At 35.6% G+C, this 17,016-nt stretch overlaps 1 protein-coding gene across 1 annotated transcript in view; it reads right to left on the reverse strand.

Moving 5' to 3' along the window:
* The window catches only part of FNIP1 (folliculin interacting protein 1), a 53,106-nt gene that overhangs the window by 15,419 nt on the left and 20,671 nt on the right, over positions 1–17,016 (reverse strand). Inside the window, exons 9-10 of the mRNA XM_008572171.1 lie at positions 1,357–1,503; positions 333–502 (exon numbers count right to left, since the gene is read on the reverse strand). Of these exons, the coding sequence (XP_008570393.1) occupies positions 333–502; positions 1,357–1,503 (317 nt within the window). The remainder of the gene's footprint in view (positions 1–332; positions 503–1,356; positions 1,504–17,016) is intronic.

Consider the following 17,016-nt stretch of genomic DNA (forward strand, 5'->3'; position numbering starts at 1 on the left):
GTTGATTCATTCTATCTAGACAAAGTGCCTAATGCGAAGTACAAAAAAAGCAAAACATCCTGAAGATCTTGAATTTACTAATAAACCAACTATCAGACTGCTCCTCTTGCTCCACCTGCAGTTTTTTATGCATAAGGAATGACATAATGCATAAGATGGAGATAGGACAATTTAGCAGACATAAAAAGACAAGTAAAGGAGAGATGCTTTAGAGTGGAGGATGTAAAAACAGAACATTTTTTTTAGTTTTGTTTTTTGCTATAAAATAATTCCAGACAGTTATACAAAAGTCTAAGTGTAATACAAAGCATAAGGATTTTCAGACTACATACCTAGTTGTGCCCAAAGTGGGTTATATGGATGAGTCTTTGCCAACATGTCCACACTTTGAGAAGAATGCTTTTCTAAAAATATTTTTATAGGTGGTTGTCCATTTGGCATGACTGTTGGAACCCAGGCAAGGTGGTTGGTAAGAACTGCAGTAATGAGAGCTGACAAGAATCTGAAAACAAAATGCATCTTATCAGATTCCAATCTGCCTTCGCAAAACCTTAGATAAAATGTAGTGACAGAGTAAGCAAAGAAATTACATATTGTCATGTGGCCAAATGGCATAAAAAAGATGAAGGGAGAGGAAAGAATAAGATAAAAATGAAAGTTAATAAAATTTGTGGTTGGGGAAAAGTTAAAGAAAATACTTAAAATAAAGAACATTCACAAGGAGCTATTTCAGATCATAATTACAGAACAAAAAAGCCATTTTACTTGAAAAACTATGGATTCTTTACAGTGTCTAATCTGCTCAGTTCGTTAATGAACTAACCAACAGGTTCTTACATTTCCAAATTGCTAAATGGGAAAACAAAGGCAACTATTAAGCAAACTCTGTCTATCATCAAAGAGAATAAAAACATCTTAAGTACTAATCTTGGATTCTAAAGACTTGACGAATAATTAGAAGAAAACAATATGACAAGATATCACATTAAAAATGTATCACTGGAACACTAACACTTCCTTACATGTTTTTTTATCTCTTTTTATGAAATGAAACCATCATAAGTAGATACAATTCACAAAAATAGAAAGTCTCAGAGTTCTGTAAGATGTCAGGAATTTTTAATTTAATACATAATTGAAGACATTTTTACTGTTTCCCATTCATAAGGTTCTGTGTCACTCTTCCATACCCTATTATTTAATTATAATTGAGAATTCTATTTTGATTATTAATGATATGAACTAATTCTAAAGATAATGGATGATTCTTCTGTTACTGGGTTGATCACAATCTAGATATCTAATATAGTAAATAAAAAGATGAAGAAAAACATAAATAAATAAAGTAAGCCATACTGATTTTTGGAAGCATTTTCCATTAGAAAAGTAAACTCCTTCATGAAACGATGGCAAAGCTGGTTCTTTTCTGGAGTCCCCGACATCATTGTAAGCCAGACAGGCTCTCCAATTCGTGGCATTGTGTAAAGATTACAAATTGTTGTTCTAAAAAGAGGAAGACACATTATGAAATTTATAGCTCCCAGAATTACATACTCTTTAAAAATAAAGTTTAGGTTGCCAGCTTGGAACTTGCATCTGAAGTATTAAAGTTTTTGAGAGGAGTCAATGAACCAAGTCTTTTCTTCTTTGTCATCAGCATAGTACCATAGGAAATGTTCTGCACATGAACTCAAAATACGTTGGTTCTGCTACCTCTGCCCTCCATTCAGTGTGTGCCCTAGAATAAACTATTTCCCTACTTTAAGCTTCAGTTTCTTCTGCCTATAAGATGAAAGGATAGGACTAGATCATTCCTAAAGCCCCTTATAGCTCTATGTTTTTAAGATATATGCTGTACTTAAGTGTATTACAAATAATCAGCAGTATATAAATGTGTTAACAGCTTATCTGTCCACCCACTCAAAACAACCGTTTATCAGCATCATTTTTTGGCCTGTGCTGAGAATCCTAGTGGGAAGTTCTGAAGGATGGAGAGGACACTACAGATGATGCTATATTTTATGACTCTCTCAACTTTATGCAGTTTTTCCTTGAATCAACACAAGGTAAGATTATAGCACAATTAAGGGGCTAGCCCATGGCTCACTTGGGAGAGTATGGTGCTGATAACACCAAGGCCATGGGTTCGAATCCCTATATAGGGATGGCCGGTTAGCTCACTTGGGAGAGCATGGTGCTTACATCACCAAGGCAAGGGTTAAAATCCCATTAAAGGTCATCTTTTTATTTAAAAAAAAAAAAAAAAGATTATAGCACAATTATTATAGTGCTTTCCTGGCTGTCTCCTGAATTAATTTAGACAATAGCTAGTCTTGTGATTTGTACTCTTTCCTGAAGGCTTTGCAGCATACTTTTAAGATGTCAATTATTTTCCTTTCATATCAATATCTATTCAGCAAAGTCCTATATTCTTACTAGACTAAGCAACTCCTGCAAAGCTTAAGCCTTAAGAAACGAGTCAATCTTGCAGAAACTACAGAATGGTGTCCTACTTTCTACTTTTGAACAGTGCTGTTTAATAGAACTTTTTGGCAATGATGGAAATGCTCTGTATCTACACTGTCCCATATGGTAGCCACTAGCCATATTTGGTACTGAACACTTGAAATGTGACCACTATGACTGAGGAACCAAATTTTTTATTTTATTTAATTTTAATTAAATAGTCATCTGTAGCTAATGGCTCAGACCGTATTAGACAATACAGCTCTTGAAAGTTCTCTGAGATCTCCACAAATTCTTTTTTTTTTTTCCCTTTTTTTTGTCTTTTTTCGTGACCGGCAACGGATCGCAACCCTCAGTGTCACGCCCATACTGGACTGGGACCGGCAACGGGATCGCAACCCTCGGCGCTGCGCCCGCACCTCGCTCAGCCAGTGAGCGGCCGGTCTGTATGTGGGATCCGAACCCTTGGCGGGAGGGCCACCGCGCTCCCAAGCGGCACACTGTAGCAGTGCGCCACCGGGCTGGCCCCGATCTCCACAAATTCTAATATCTACCTCAGCATAATTCTCTTAACACTAAGGATTCAAAAAAGGAAAAGAATTCTCTTGCCAGTACAAGTTTTATTGAATTTCCAATCAATATAAACACACTATATTACAACATATGGAAGTAACAAATACAGATCATTTTAGTAAGTTCTTGGTAGCGATAAACCACTGTTGAGAACTTAAAAATAAATAAACAAAAATTAGAGGCATTTTATAGAGAAAAATATTTGACTAGAATACAAACTATAGATATGTGAAAATGCTTATTTTTGAAGTTTATTAAGGATATCAAGACAGGATGGAAAATTGAGCACAAGTGTTCATCTCCTCTCAGTTCCAAGGCCCCAGTGAAATACCATTTAAGGATTTGAAAACAGATAAACCATTACAACAAATAGAATTGGAGAGGAACCATTAGTGAACATTAAAGTTAGAGGTCTCATAAAATTCTACAAGACAAAACATATGGAGGAATGGTGACTGAAGTAGCAGAGTAGAAGAAGTTATAGGTTAGAGTCGCACAAAGGGGAATGGACAAAAAGGAGATAATTTGCCCCATTGAAGCAAGAAGAGGCTCAGGACTCACAAATGTTTGGTGAAGTAAAGGACAGAAGTTAAGACACCAGACTGAAAACTGGGAGACTAATTCAAGGTCCATAAATGGTTGGTGACCCCTACAACTCCACTCTATTTCTCCACAGAATGACTACAGATAGGGGAGCAGATGTAGCAACTAAATAGCCCAGAGGAACAGCCTACCCCAAACCCTTCCTGATATTTAAGTCTTTCACAACATATAAACAGATATAAAGTATATTTTGTGGCATTAAAATTCCATGAAGGCTAAGGGGACGGGATTAGGGGGAAAAATGTTTAAATATGCTCCTTCAGGGAGCAATAATGAAAAAAGTTGAGAAAACTGCCCTAAAGTGAAGGTTTCCAGTCAGAAGCCTGATTATGCACAAAACTCCCAACCTACGTTTGATATCTCATTCTCAACTACAAATAACCAATCAGAAAACACTGATATTTAGAGAAAGCCTCCAAGGAGAGATAAAGGCAGAAAGAACATACACACATACTCACACATACAAAATGACTCCAGAGAAAACAGAAATAATGCACAAAACAGAAGAGAACTTTTAAATAAAGTTCTAGACGTAATGATTTCTTAAATAAAACTCTATTGTACATCCTTAAAGAATACAGCAGAGGGTCTATTTTTCTTTTTTTTTTTTTTTCCCTTTTTGTCTTTTTTACTGGACTCTATTGTACATCCTTAAAGAATACAGCAGAGGGTCTATTTTTCTTTTTTTTTTTTTTTCACTTTTTGTCTTTTTTACTGGCCGGTAACGGGATCACAACCCTCAGTGTTGCACCCACACCACGCTCAGCCAGTGAGCGGGAACCGGTCACCACATGGGATCCGAACCCTCGGCGGGAGCGCCGCGGCGCTCTCAAGCAGCACACTCTCCAGTGCGCCACCGGGCCGGCCCAGAGGGTCTATTTTTCAAAGAAAAACAATCTGAAATCAAGAGAGCATAGAAGATTTGTTGAAATGAAAAAATTATAGAAAGGATAGAAAAACAAATAAGAAAATGATACATTCAGAAAAAGAGAAGAAAAACATGAAAAAAAGGAGAGACAGAAGATCAACCCAGGAGTGCCAATTCCTAACAAAAAGGATTCCAGAGAGAGAAGATACAAGAAAATAATCAATGGAAGTAGAAAATTTACCTGAGCTGAAGGACAAGATAGTGCTATAACTATACTGAGATGATAAAGGATGAAGGGGTAAGTGTAAACTCATCTATCATGGCAGAAAAATAAATATGATCTAAAATTGATAAATCAAGAAATAGCATTAAGTATACTATTAACAATATGGTTGTAAACAACAGAAGAAATAACAGAGTTAAAAGAATGTTTCTAGGAAGAAAGAATGTGGAACGGAAGGGGTAGGATATGGTTCATTTATTTTTCATTATTAGAACTTCCAGAATTTTTTTTTGTTTCTTAACTATGTGCATATACTTTTGGATTGAAAGAAACATTGTATAAATAAATGAATAAGGTGATCACTTAGAGTTTTCCATGAGTTTCTTCAGCATATTACTGTCTACTAAAAATGTACATGTCATGGGCCAGAGTAAGATCACCAACATTGGTATAGTGATCCACTGAGAACCTTTGTTTTAGTGTTAAAGGATATGTGCTATGACCTCAGAGTGTATCGAGTGCAAAGAAGGCAAAGAAATCCATTACACAACAGTGCTTCTCACTATATAAATAATACTCTATATTGTTGTCATTAATGATCTAGAAGTAATGATGTCTTCTAGAAATCATTTCTTTCTTGCCCCCAAAAATAGTGCCCTATCCTTCAACAGTAAGAAGAAAAAATATTTTTAATCATCTGTCCCTTTATTTTTCCCAGTCTGTGTCCAAAGTATAAAAGACTTCTTTAGTTGAAAGAGAACTGTAGACATGATTTACTCTTCTTTGATATGCATGAAGTCTAAGGACTTCATCTTTGCCAAACAGCAATGCTAACTAAACATGCTTCTTGTTTCCTTCTCTAGGTTTCAGAATTTCCTCATGTTCGTGAATCATTTCCTACCTCTTCTCAACTACCTAAAATTTATTAATCATCTGATCTGAAATAATGACACATGTTAAAAATTATATAATTGTTAATTGTTAATAATCACTTAATTTAAAAAAATAAATACAGTCTATTCTCGTGACTTGAAATAGTTATGTTCTATAAAGTATACACATAAGTGCTGAATAAGCAAACCCTGAACCACAGCTTCTGGGGAAAATACAGGGTTAGTTAGGTTGCTGTGAGCTTCTGGTCAGAAGATTTTCGTCAAAATTAACACATAATCTTGTTTTTGTTTGGGTATCTGTTTGAAGACACCCCACCCTGATTGAAGCTTACCTATCACATGTATTTTTTTCTGTGAGGCACATCATAGCCTTCCTGCACTTAGGAAATTAGACAGCATTTTACCACTACGCTTGGGGGCCATCTTTAACAGTAAAATAACTAACAAAAAGCACAAAAATGTGAAAAACTTGGCACTAAATAAATGTCAAAGAATTTTTTATACAGTATGAGAGTTGAAACAAGAAGGCAGAGTATTGCCTTATTTGGACCTAATCTGGGAACACGTGCATTGGGCAACTCAAACTTTTCACTGCTATATATGTGTCCACAAATTAACACGAAAGCAGTGAAAGTATATTCTGGGGTTACAAATAAATTTTAGCAAGTAAAATTTTAGCAGGTGAAGGGAACACGTGCATTGGGCAACTCAAACTTTTCACTGCTATATATGTGTCCACAAATTAACACAAAAGCAGTGAAAGTATATTCTGGGGTTACAAATAAATTTTAGCAAGTAAAATTTTAGCAGGTGAAGTCTGAAAAACAAAATCCACAACTAATGAAGATCAACTGTATTTGTTAAAGTACTTCTACAGGTAGACTTCATAATAAAAATTATTATAAGAGTTCATAAAGTATTTTTAAAATATTGTAAGAATTCTTAACTGACATAACCATTCAGATTTGCAGTAATTGAAGCAAAAATAATCTGAATACAAAAAGGAAGGCATACAATCATGACATACACCTTTAATGCTGTTACAACTCATACATGATGTAACTTCTAGGCAATCTTGAAATTCTATGTCTAGATCATTTGTACTAATCAATACCAGAGCAATTGACTCACAGGTATTTAATTAAAAATTTAAAAAATAAAAAAGTTGTTTATAACCTAGGAGCAAGATCAGTATACTGTTAGGAAGGAGTCTTGTGACAATATTTACTATTCTGGTAACATCAGCTGGATCTATAATGTCAGTATTTCCTCAGAGCCCAAAGAGAGACTCTTGGCCTTTTGCCACAAAGCTCGTGACTGCAGAAAAGAAGCTGGCAATATAACAGTGTAACTAACAGCTCCAACTCCAAAGGCAAAAATTCACTGCCTTGTAATACTGCAAAATGTGATACTCAAAAAGAATCCTAAAGGATTCTTTTAGGCAAATAAGCAAAAAAACCCAAAATTGCTGAAAATATATACTTAAAGTAATTCTAGTGCAAACAAAGTCAACTAAACAACTTAAAACCATTAAAATAAAAAATTACAAACAAAATACCCAGCTATTTGTTGCACACTTCTTTTATATTAAAGGCATAGTGTCTACTTCATGATAAGTAAAACCCTTAAGAATCTTTGTTAAACTTTCAAGCAAACTATACATTAAATTTCAAAAATGACAAGATAATAACTTTTCATACTTCTCAAATACTGCTTATGTTCGTGACAGAAGCATATTTTATAGATTCCTGATAGAGAAACCACACTACAATTTTTTTTGGTGAGTGAATGGCACATGCATTGGGCTACATGGGAACGTGTATGGAGTAAAGCTGTCAAAAACCATTAGGGAGCCAGCCCCGTGGCTCATCCGGGAGAGTGTGGCATTGGTGGCGCCAAGGCCGTGGGTTCGGATCCTGTGTAGGGATGGCCAGTGCGTTCACTGGCTGAGCTTGGTGCGGACCACACCATACCGAGGGTTGTGATCCCCTTACTGGTCCATTAAAAAAAAAAAAAAATCCATTAAGAATATACAAATAACCATATTACCCCACTGTTAATGTTTTAGCATATAATGATATTAGGTTCAATATGTCCTGGTTTCAATAAAACATATAAACTTCTCCCTTTGCATAAATAACCTATCTCAGGAATTGGATACTTCTCACAATTTCAATGCAAAATTCTTTTCAAATGCTGACTCTGACATCCTGGCTAAGGAATGGATAGCAACTGTACAAGACAAAGCTTATGGGCATATCATACATTATAGTACCACCGAGTTTTGTAATTTTTCTCCTTGAAAAAAGTTTAAGCCAATTATTCCCAAAAGTTTGTGAAATACGGATGCTAAGTTCCAAACCTACTGATTCAGTCTCTAGGAGTTTGGGAACCAATTTGGTTCTCTAGTGATTAGCTCAATATCTGAACGGCTTGTTCCTTTTTTTGAAAATACAGATTTATGACGTAATTTAAGTTCCAAACAAAAGACTAAATAAATTCAGTTTTAACTAAAGTTTTCAAGTCTACTCCAGTTCAATGTCTTCTTACATAAAAATATTGATTAAAAAATATTTGGACTTCCAGTTATAACACCAAGGTCAAGGTTCAGATTCCCATATAGGCCAGATGCTGAAAAAACAAAACTGGACTTCCAATTTCAACTCTGACATGTAAAGAGCTTAAAATTCATCTACTTGTCCTCGCAACAAGAAAAAAGCTGAAGAAAAAAAATCAATGACTTTTCTTAGTCACATCATAGAATTGAGGTCAGAGGGCAAACCATCACCTTGAAAACTAGACAAATAGGTAAATACAGAAAATCACACTTGAGATCAGCTTATCTGAAGCAGAAGTCTCTAAAGCCAATAACTGGTAGGAACACAAATAGTAATTGACCAATTGCTGGAGGTTGAATGTGATTTAGTTTTCAATGACAAAAACTCCTGTGGACCCAGTCTTAGGGACGCCCTTATACTTTTGTGGGGTAACACCAGATTTTCATGGTGAAAATCAGAGAAATATCCAGTTGTGTTTCAGACAAACAGAGTGAAAAAGTAATAATTTGGAAACAGACTCAGAGCATTCTCCAAAACAAAGGTTTGCCCTCCAAGGAAAACTATTTTACCAGAGCTTTATCTGACCTGAAGGAAGAGCAATTAGACAACTCCAATTGCCACCAGCCTTCCTGATTCATCTATAGGGAGAAAAGAAGGCTAAGAAGTGCTTTTGAAGGTCACATCCCAGGGACTTAGGCTCAAAAATAATAGATTTACTCAGAAGATTAGAAAACACTTCCCCTTCCTCTCCCCAACACCTTATTACCACCATATTGACATGGCTCCAATATAGTAACAGTAGATTACGACTGAAAGAGCTGTAGGATACAGAATCTATTTAAGAAGTAGAGAGAAAGAACAAAAACAAAAACAAGGAAATTATGGAAAAGTGAAGTTTCTGGCAGCTGCAGCTATAGCAAACATTAAACAAAGCCAAGCTCCTAGCCAGATTAATATAAAACCTCATACTAAAATGTTATTAAACTCAGTTCTTATAGCCTAATATATCACAACCAGCTTTCAACAAAAAATGACAAGACAACTAAAAGGCAACAAAAACCAGTCTGAAGAGACAAAGCATCAGAATTAAGCTCAGACATAACACAAATTTTAGAATTATCAGATTGGGAATTGAAAGTAACTATGATTACTATGTTTATGGCCCTACTGTCTAAAACAAACAACATGTAAGATGACATGAGCAATGTAGCACATAGATGGAAACTCTCAGGAAGAATCAAAAGAAAATGCTAGAAATCAAAAATAAAGTAACAAGAATGAAGAATGTTTTTGATGGGCCCATCAGTAGACTGGATTTGGCTGAGGAAAGAATCAGTGAGCTTAAAGGTATATGTCAATAAAAACTTCCCAAATTGAAAAGCCAATAGAACAAAGGATGGAACAGAATGTCCAGGAATGGTGCAACAATTACAAAAGGCGTAATGGAAATACCAAATGAAGAAGAAAGAAACAGAAAAAAATATATGAACAGTAGCTGAGAATTTTGAAAAATTACTGAAAACAAACCATAAATCCAGGAAGCTCATGGAATAACAAGCAGGATAAACACCAAAAAAATCTACACCTACAAATATCATATTCAAGCTGCAGAAAACCAAGACAAAATCTTGATAGAAACTAGAGAGGAAAAAAACCTTACCTGTAGAATAAGAATTCATACTCATCAGACTTCTTGTTAGAAAGCATACAAGCAAGAGAGTGAAGGAAAATATTTAAAGTGTTAAAAGAAATACACCAACACAGAATTCTGTATTTAGCAAAATTATCGTTCATAAGGGAAAAAGAAAGACTTTCTCAGGCAAACAAAAACTGAGGGAATTTGTTGCCAGAAGAATTGCCATTTTAAAAATGTTAAAAAAACATTTTTCAAATAGAAGAAAATAACATCAGTCAGAAATTGGGATCTACGTGAAGAAAGTAAGAGTGTCAGAAAAGCAATAAATGTAAAATAAAGTCTTTTCTAATTCTTAATTGACATATAGAAAACTATTTGTTTAAAGTAGTAAAAACAACAATGCATTGAATGATTATAGCTAATGGAAAAGTGAAACGAATGACAGCAATGTTATAAGAAAGGTGAGAGAGAAATTGGAAATTCTGGTATAAGGTAATTGTATTACCTTACAGTATGGGGTTATTTGACAGTAGACTTAGATTAGCTGTAAATTTATATTGCAAATTCTAGGGAAAACAATAGCAAACAAAGCTTTAAAGTAGTAGAATAGATATGTTAAAAGAGAAGAGAAAAATGGAAGCATATAAAATGCTCAAGAACACAGAAGGCAGAAAAAAGAAAGGAAGATAAAAACACAAAGAATGAGTAAAACAAAAGACAGTAGACATTAGTCCAACTATATCAATAATCACTTTAAATGTGAGTGGTCTAAATACACCAGTTAAAAGGTACAGACCCAACTTTATACTGTCTATGAGGAACCAACGTTAAATATAAAGACAAGAGTCCAACTATATCAATAATCACTTTAAATGTGAGTGGTCTAAATACACCAGTTAAAAGGTAGAGACCCAACTTTATACTGTCTATGAGGAACCAACGTTAAATATAAAGACAATATAGGTTCAAAAAGATATACCATGGTAACACTAATCACAAGAATGCTAAAGTAGCTATATTAATTCAATTTCAGAGAAAGCAAAGATCAGAACAGGGAAAATTATCACAGAGAAAGGGTGGTAATATGTGTAATAAGGGGCCAATTTTTCAAGAAGATATAAATATCCTTAATGTGTAAGTACTTAACAAAAGAGCATCAAAATATGTGAGGCAAAAAACTGGTAGAGCAGCAAGAAGAAATAAAGAAATCCATTTTTATAGTTAGAAACTTCAGCACCCCTCTATAAGTAAATGACATCCAGTAGGCATTAAATCAGTAGGGGTATAGTTGAGCTGAACAGTACCATCAATCAACTGGATCTATCTGACATTCATATAATACTTTATTCAACAATAGCAGAATACACACTCTTCTCATACTAACATGGAACATACACCAAAATAAACCACATTCTGGGCCATAAAACACACCTTAGCAAATATAAAATAACAGAAATCATACAATATATGTTCTCATACCACAATGGAATTAAAATAGAAATCAATAAGAAAAAGATAGCTGGAAAATCCCCAAATACTTGGAGATTAAACAACACACTTGTAAATAACACATGGGTCAAAGAAAATATCTCAAGAGAAACTAAAAAATATTCTGAACTAAATGTAAAGTCAATTTATAAATACTTGTAGATGCAGCAAAAATAACTGCTTACAAGGGAATTTAGAACTTACAGCATTAAATGAATATATCAGAAAAGAAGAAAGATCTAAAATCAATAATCTAAATAAACTTCAATCTCAGGGAACTACAGATAGAACAATATAAAACTAAAATAAGCAAGAGGTAAGAAATAATAAAAAACTAATCACTGAAATTAAAAACAGAAAATCAGTAGAGAAAACCAATAAAACCAAAAGCTGGTTCTTTGAAAAGATCAACAAAATTGATAAACCTCTATCTAGGAAATAAAGAAAAAAATAAAAAGACACAAACAACCTATACCAGAAACAAAAGAGGGATCATCATTAGTGATACTATAAAGATTAAAAGGATAATTAAGGAATAACATGAACAACTCTATTCCCACAAATTTGATAATTTATTTATTTATTTTTTTTAAAGTTGACTGGTAAGGGGATCTTAACCCTTGACTTGGTATTGTCAGCACCATGCTCACCCAGTGAGCAAACCGGCCATCCCTATATGGGATCCGAACCCATGGCCTTGGTGTTATCAGCACCGCACTCTCCCAAGTGAGCCACAGGCCGGCCCCAAATTTGATAATTTAAATGAAATGAATCAATTCCTTGAAAGACACAAACTACCAAAACTCACATAAGGAGAAATAGATAAGATAAAGAGCCTGTATATAATTTTAAAAATTGAATCAATAATTAAAAACTCATAACAAACAAGGAGTAAAGGAGAACTTCCTCAATATCACAGAAACTATCTGCAAGAAACCTACAGCTAACATTATACTTAATGGTAAGAAACTGCATGATTTTCCCCTAAGATTGGGAGCAAGGTCAAGATGTCCTTTCAGCAATATCATTCAATATCATACTAGAAGTTCTAGCTAGGGCAACAGACAGAAAGAAAAAAAGAGGTAAAGAAGGAAGGAGAAAAGGAAGACAGAAAAAGAACACATGCGGAAAGGGAGAAATAGAACTATCTTTATTTGCAGAAGACGTGATTGTCTATATAGAAAATCCCAAAGAATTGACCAAAAAAGTGCTAGAACTAAAAAGCGATTACAGCAAAGTTGCAGGATACAATGTAAATATACAAAGTCAATTGTTTTTACCTTATACCGGCAATGAACAATTGGAATTTGAAATTAAAAAACATGATGCCATTTATATTAGCACCCCCTTCTTCCCCCAAAAAAACTGCACTATAAGTCTAACAAAATATGCACAGGATCCATATGGGGAAAACTACAAAATTCTATTGAAAAAAATCAATGAAGATCTAAATAAATGGGGAGATTTTCCATCTTAATGATAGGAAGACTCAATAATGTTCAGATGTCAATTCTTCTCAACTTGATCTGCAGGTTCAACACAATCCCTATCAAACTCCCAGTAAGCTATTTGGTGGGCATCTACAAACTGATACTAAAGTTTATATGTAGAGAGAAAAGACCCAAAATGCCCAATACAATACTGAACAAGAAAAACAATGTTGGACTGAGATTACCCAACTTCAAGATTTAGTATAACGCTGTAGTAATTAAGACAGTATGGGGTTTGGAAGGGATCAGGAAGATGTTGGTCAAAGGACACAAAAGGTCAGTTAGGAAAAATAAATTCAAGAAATCTACTGTGCATCATGTTGACTACAGTTAATAATAATATACTGTATACTTGAAAATTGCTGAGAAAATAGATTTTAAGTGTTTTCACCACATACACAAAAAAATATGTGAGGTAATAATCACATATTAAATAGCTTGATTTAGCCATTCCACAATGTACATATATATCAAAACATTACGTTGTATACCATAAATATACAAGGGTACTTGAAAACATTTGTGGAAAAACAGAATTAAAATATAATATGAATCTTTCTATAAACTTTTTAATTACCCTCATATATAATTTTGACTTTCAATAAGAAAAAAACCCCCAAAAACATGGTAATGGTAAAAGAATAGTCAAAGAGATCAAAAGAACAGAACAGGGAGCCCCCCAAAACAGCTCACACAAATATAGTCAACTAATTGTTGACAAAGGAGCAAAGGTTCAGTGGAGAAAAGATAGACTTTTCAGCAAATGGTGCTGCAACCACTGGACATTCACATGCAAAAATATGAATCTAGACTAAGACCTTATAGCTTTCACAAAAATTAATTCAAATTGGATCATAGATAGAAATGTAAAATGCAAACCTGTAAAACATCTAGAAGATTACACAGGAGAAAATTTAATTGACTTTGGATTTGTTGATGAGTTTTTAAGGTACAAGACTAAAAGTACTATACAGGAAAAAAATTAAGTTGGACATTATTAAAATTAAAAACTCTGATCTGGTAAAATGCAAACCTGTAAAACATCTAGAAGATTACACAGGAGAAAATTTAATTGACTTTGGGTTTGTTGATGAGTTTTTAAGGTACAAGACTAAAAGTACTATACAGGAAAAAAATTAAGTTGGACATTATTAAAATTAAAAACTCTGATCTGTGAAAGACACTGTTAAGAGAATGAAAAGAAACCACAGACTGACAGAAAATGTTTGCAAAAATATAAAGAACTGGTATCAAGGTCTGAAGGAGGAGGAGTTCAAGATGCCTGACTGGATGCCCAGATCTCCCCTCTGACACAAAGAAAGTCCAAAACAACACAAAGATAATCACACGTTGAATACACTGTCTAGGAGAAAAATACCAGAATTCAGCAAAATAGTGAAGAAAACCCCCAGAGGCTCAGAAACTCGGGATCGCAGTGTAGAAAGACAATTGAAGTACCCAATCAGGAACAGCTCAGAACCAGGAGAGACTCCTTACGGTAGAAAAAAAGTAAGCAAAAAAATCCCCAACTGTCTACACTCCTACCACAGACACCTGCAATCCTAGCTACAAGAGAGCCACATAGCCTTTGCAGGCTGTCAGCCCAGCATAGGGAGCTGCTTGGAGTCCATGTGACTGCAATGTTCCAGAGGGGAAAATTTACACTGAGGTCCCCATCTGCCTCCCCATTCCCAGGAACCCAGGTTGCAGCAAGTCACCATTTTTGAATCAGAGCAACACTAGAGTACATTTTTCCCACGGGCCCAAAAGCCCCAGCATCTCCACATCCCTAAGGCCCCCTCGACATCTCACCACACCATGACTCAAGCAGTCAAATCCACACAGCACCCCGCTCCCCTGGGAACAGGCAATCCAGCACAGTGGGGAGGCTACTCCCAAGACAAAGAGAGCCAATACTCATCTTCCTCACAGCCTGAGAGCAGACTGATCAGGCCTCTTCTGTCACAGCCGGCTGCACTGCTCTCTTCAGCGTAGCTCTTGCATGCCTCTCCCGGAGGTAGAGAGTGCCCTGGCTCCAGGAAACCTGCCTAGACCCACCCGCTCCACCTGAGGAGCTGCAGAGAGCCCCCACATCACTCTTGAGGAGGCAGGGTCCTGCTCAAGGCTCTAGCAACCACACCCACAGTCGCACAATGAGGAATCATCTCACTCCAGTTAGAATGGCTAATATCAGAAAGACAAATAAATAAATAAATAAATAAATAAATAAATAAATAAACAACAAATGCTGGTGAGGGTGGGGAGAAAAGGGAACTCATACACCATTGGTGGGAAAGTACAGCCATTATAAAAAACAATATGGAGGTTCTGCAAATAACTAAAAATAGAACTACCATATCATCCCACAATCCCACTGCTGGGTATTTATCCAAAGGAAAGGAAATTAGCACACCAAAAGAGATATCTACACCCTCATGTTTATTGGAGCACTACTCACAATAGCCAAGATATGGAATCAACCAAAAATGTGGTATATATACACACAATAGTATACTACTCAGCCATAAAATAAAATGAAACCCTAACATTTGTGGCAACATGGATGACCCCAAGTGAAATAAGTCAGGCACAGAAAGTTAAATACCACATGTTCTCACTTGTATGTGGGAACTTAAAAGTTGACCTTATAGATGGAGAGAGGAGAAACGTGGTTACTAGAGGCTGGAAACGGGAAGTGGGAAGGGAGATCAGGAGATGTAACAAATACAAAATCAAAGCTAGATAGAACAAATAAGTCTATAGTAGTGCTAGGCATTTATAATTAACAATAATTTACTGTATGTTCTCAAATGGACAGAAGAGAGCACACGTTCAAGATGTCTGACTAAAGGGCCGAGTTCTCACCTCTGACACAAAGTTAGTCCAAAACAAGTGGATACTCACACACTGAATAGAGTTTCTGAGAGAAAACACTAATTCAGCAAAAGGGTGAGGAAAATCCCTTGAGGTTCAGAAACGCACAATGGCAGCATAGAAAAACAGGTAAGCCTCCTGACCATGATCACCACTTCTCCTGGGGGCACAGAAAGTCTCTCTTGGAGCCAGCCAGATTCCTTGCTGTGAGGAAAAATAGGCAAGGGGAATCCCTGACAGCCCATGCTTGCCACAGATGCCTGCAACCCAAGCTACAAGGGAGCCATGGAGCCTTTGCAGGCCTTGAGCTGAAGGGTGAGGAACTGCTTGGAGCCCATACAACTGCATTAATTCAGATAGCAAGATCACACTGAAGACCCCCCAGCCCCTTCCTATGGGTCTCAGGCTGCCACAGGACATCATCATTTTGGGATGGGAGCCAACATCAGAGTGCACTTTGCCCTGGGGCCCAATAGCCCAGGCATCTCCACAGCCTTAAGGTCCCCTCATCACACTGTGAATTTGGCACCCCAGCCCATGCGGCTCCCTGCACCCCTGGGAACAGGCACTCCATCACAGCACAGAGGACATCCCCAGGACAGAGAAATCCAGTGGTTTGCACTTTTTGGAGCCTGATTGGGGCCTTCTGCCACCACCAGTGGCCCTGCTCTCCTCAGTGGAGCGCCCATGCACATAAGTCAGTATATAAAAATTGCTCTAAATTCCCCTCTGAAAATGCACTTACTTCCCCTGTACTTCATCTATTAAAAAAAAAAATTATATAATGCCTTGATTTAATCATGGAAGGCACCTGCAGTGTAAGAATCTGAACTCTTAAGGTTTAAGTATGAACAAATAAAATCATGCATAACTTTGCATATAATTCATATATAGTGAAGATGACAGTGAACTAAAGAAACTCGTCAATTAAAAATACTGCATTATTGAATTAGTGTTTAATGGGTATAGAGTTTCAGTGTTTGTAAGATAAAAAAGAGTTCTAGAGATCTATCTTACAACACTGTGAATATGCTTAACACTACTGAACTGTATACTTTAAAATGGTTAGGATGCTAAATTTAATGTTATATGTTTTTTACCACAATAAAAAATAGAATTAAAATACTATATTATTTGTTAGCATCCTTCATGAGAAATTAAGAAAAACCTAAAATTAATGTTAAAATAAAACTAATATATATGGCAGAAATAATAAAAAATAGAATTAAAATACTATATTATTTGTTAGCATCCTTCATGAGAAATTAAGAAAACCTAAAATTAATGTTAAAATAAAACTAATATATATGGCAGAAATTTCATCTCTAATAGTTTTTGCCTGTG

The sequence above is a fragment of the Galeopterus variegatus genome, unplaced genomic scaffold (genome assembly GCF_000696425.1).
Source record: "Galeopterus variegatus unplaced genomic scaffold, G_variegatus-3.0.2 Scaffold762, whole genome shotgun sequence".
NCBI classification, from domain to species: domain Eukaryota; kingdom Metazoa; phylum Chordata; class Mammalia; order Dermoptera; family Cynocephalidae; genus Galeopterus; species Galeopterus variegatus.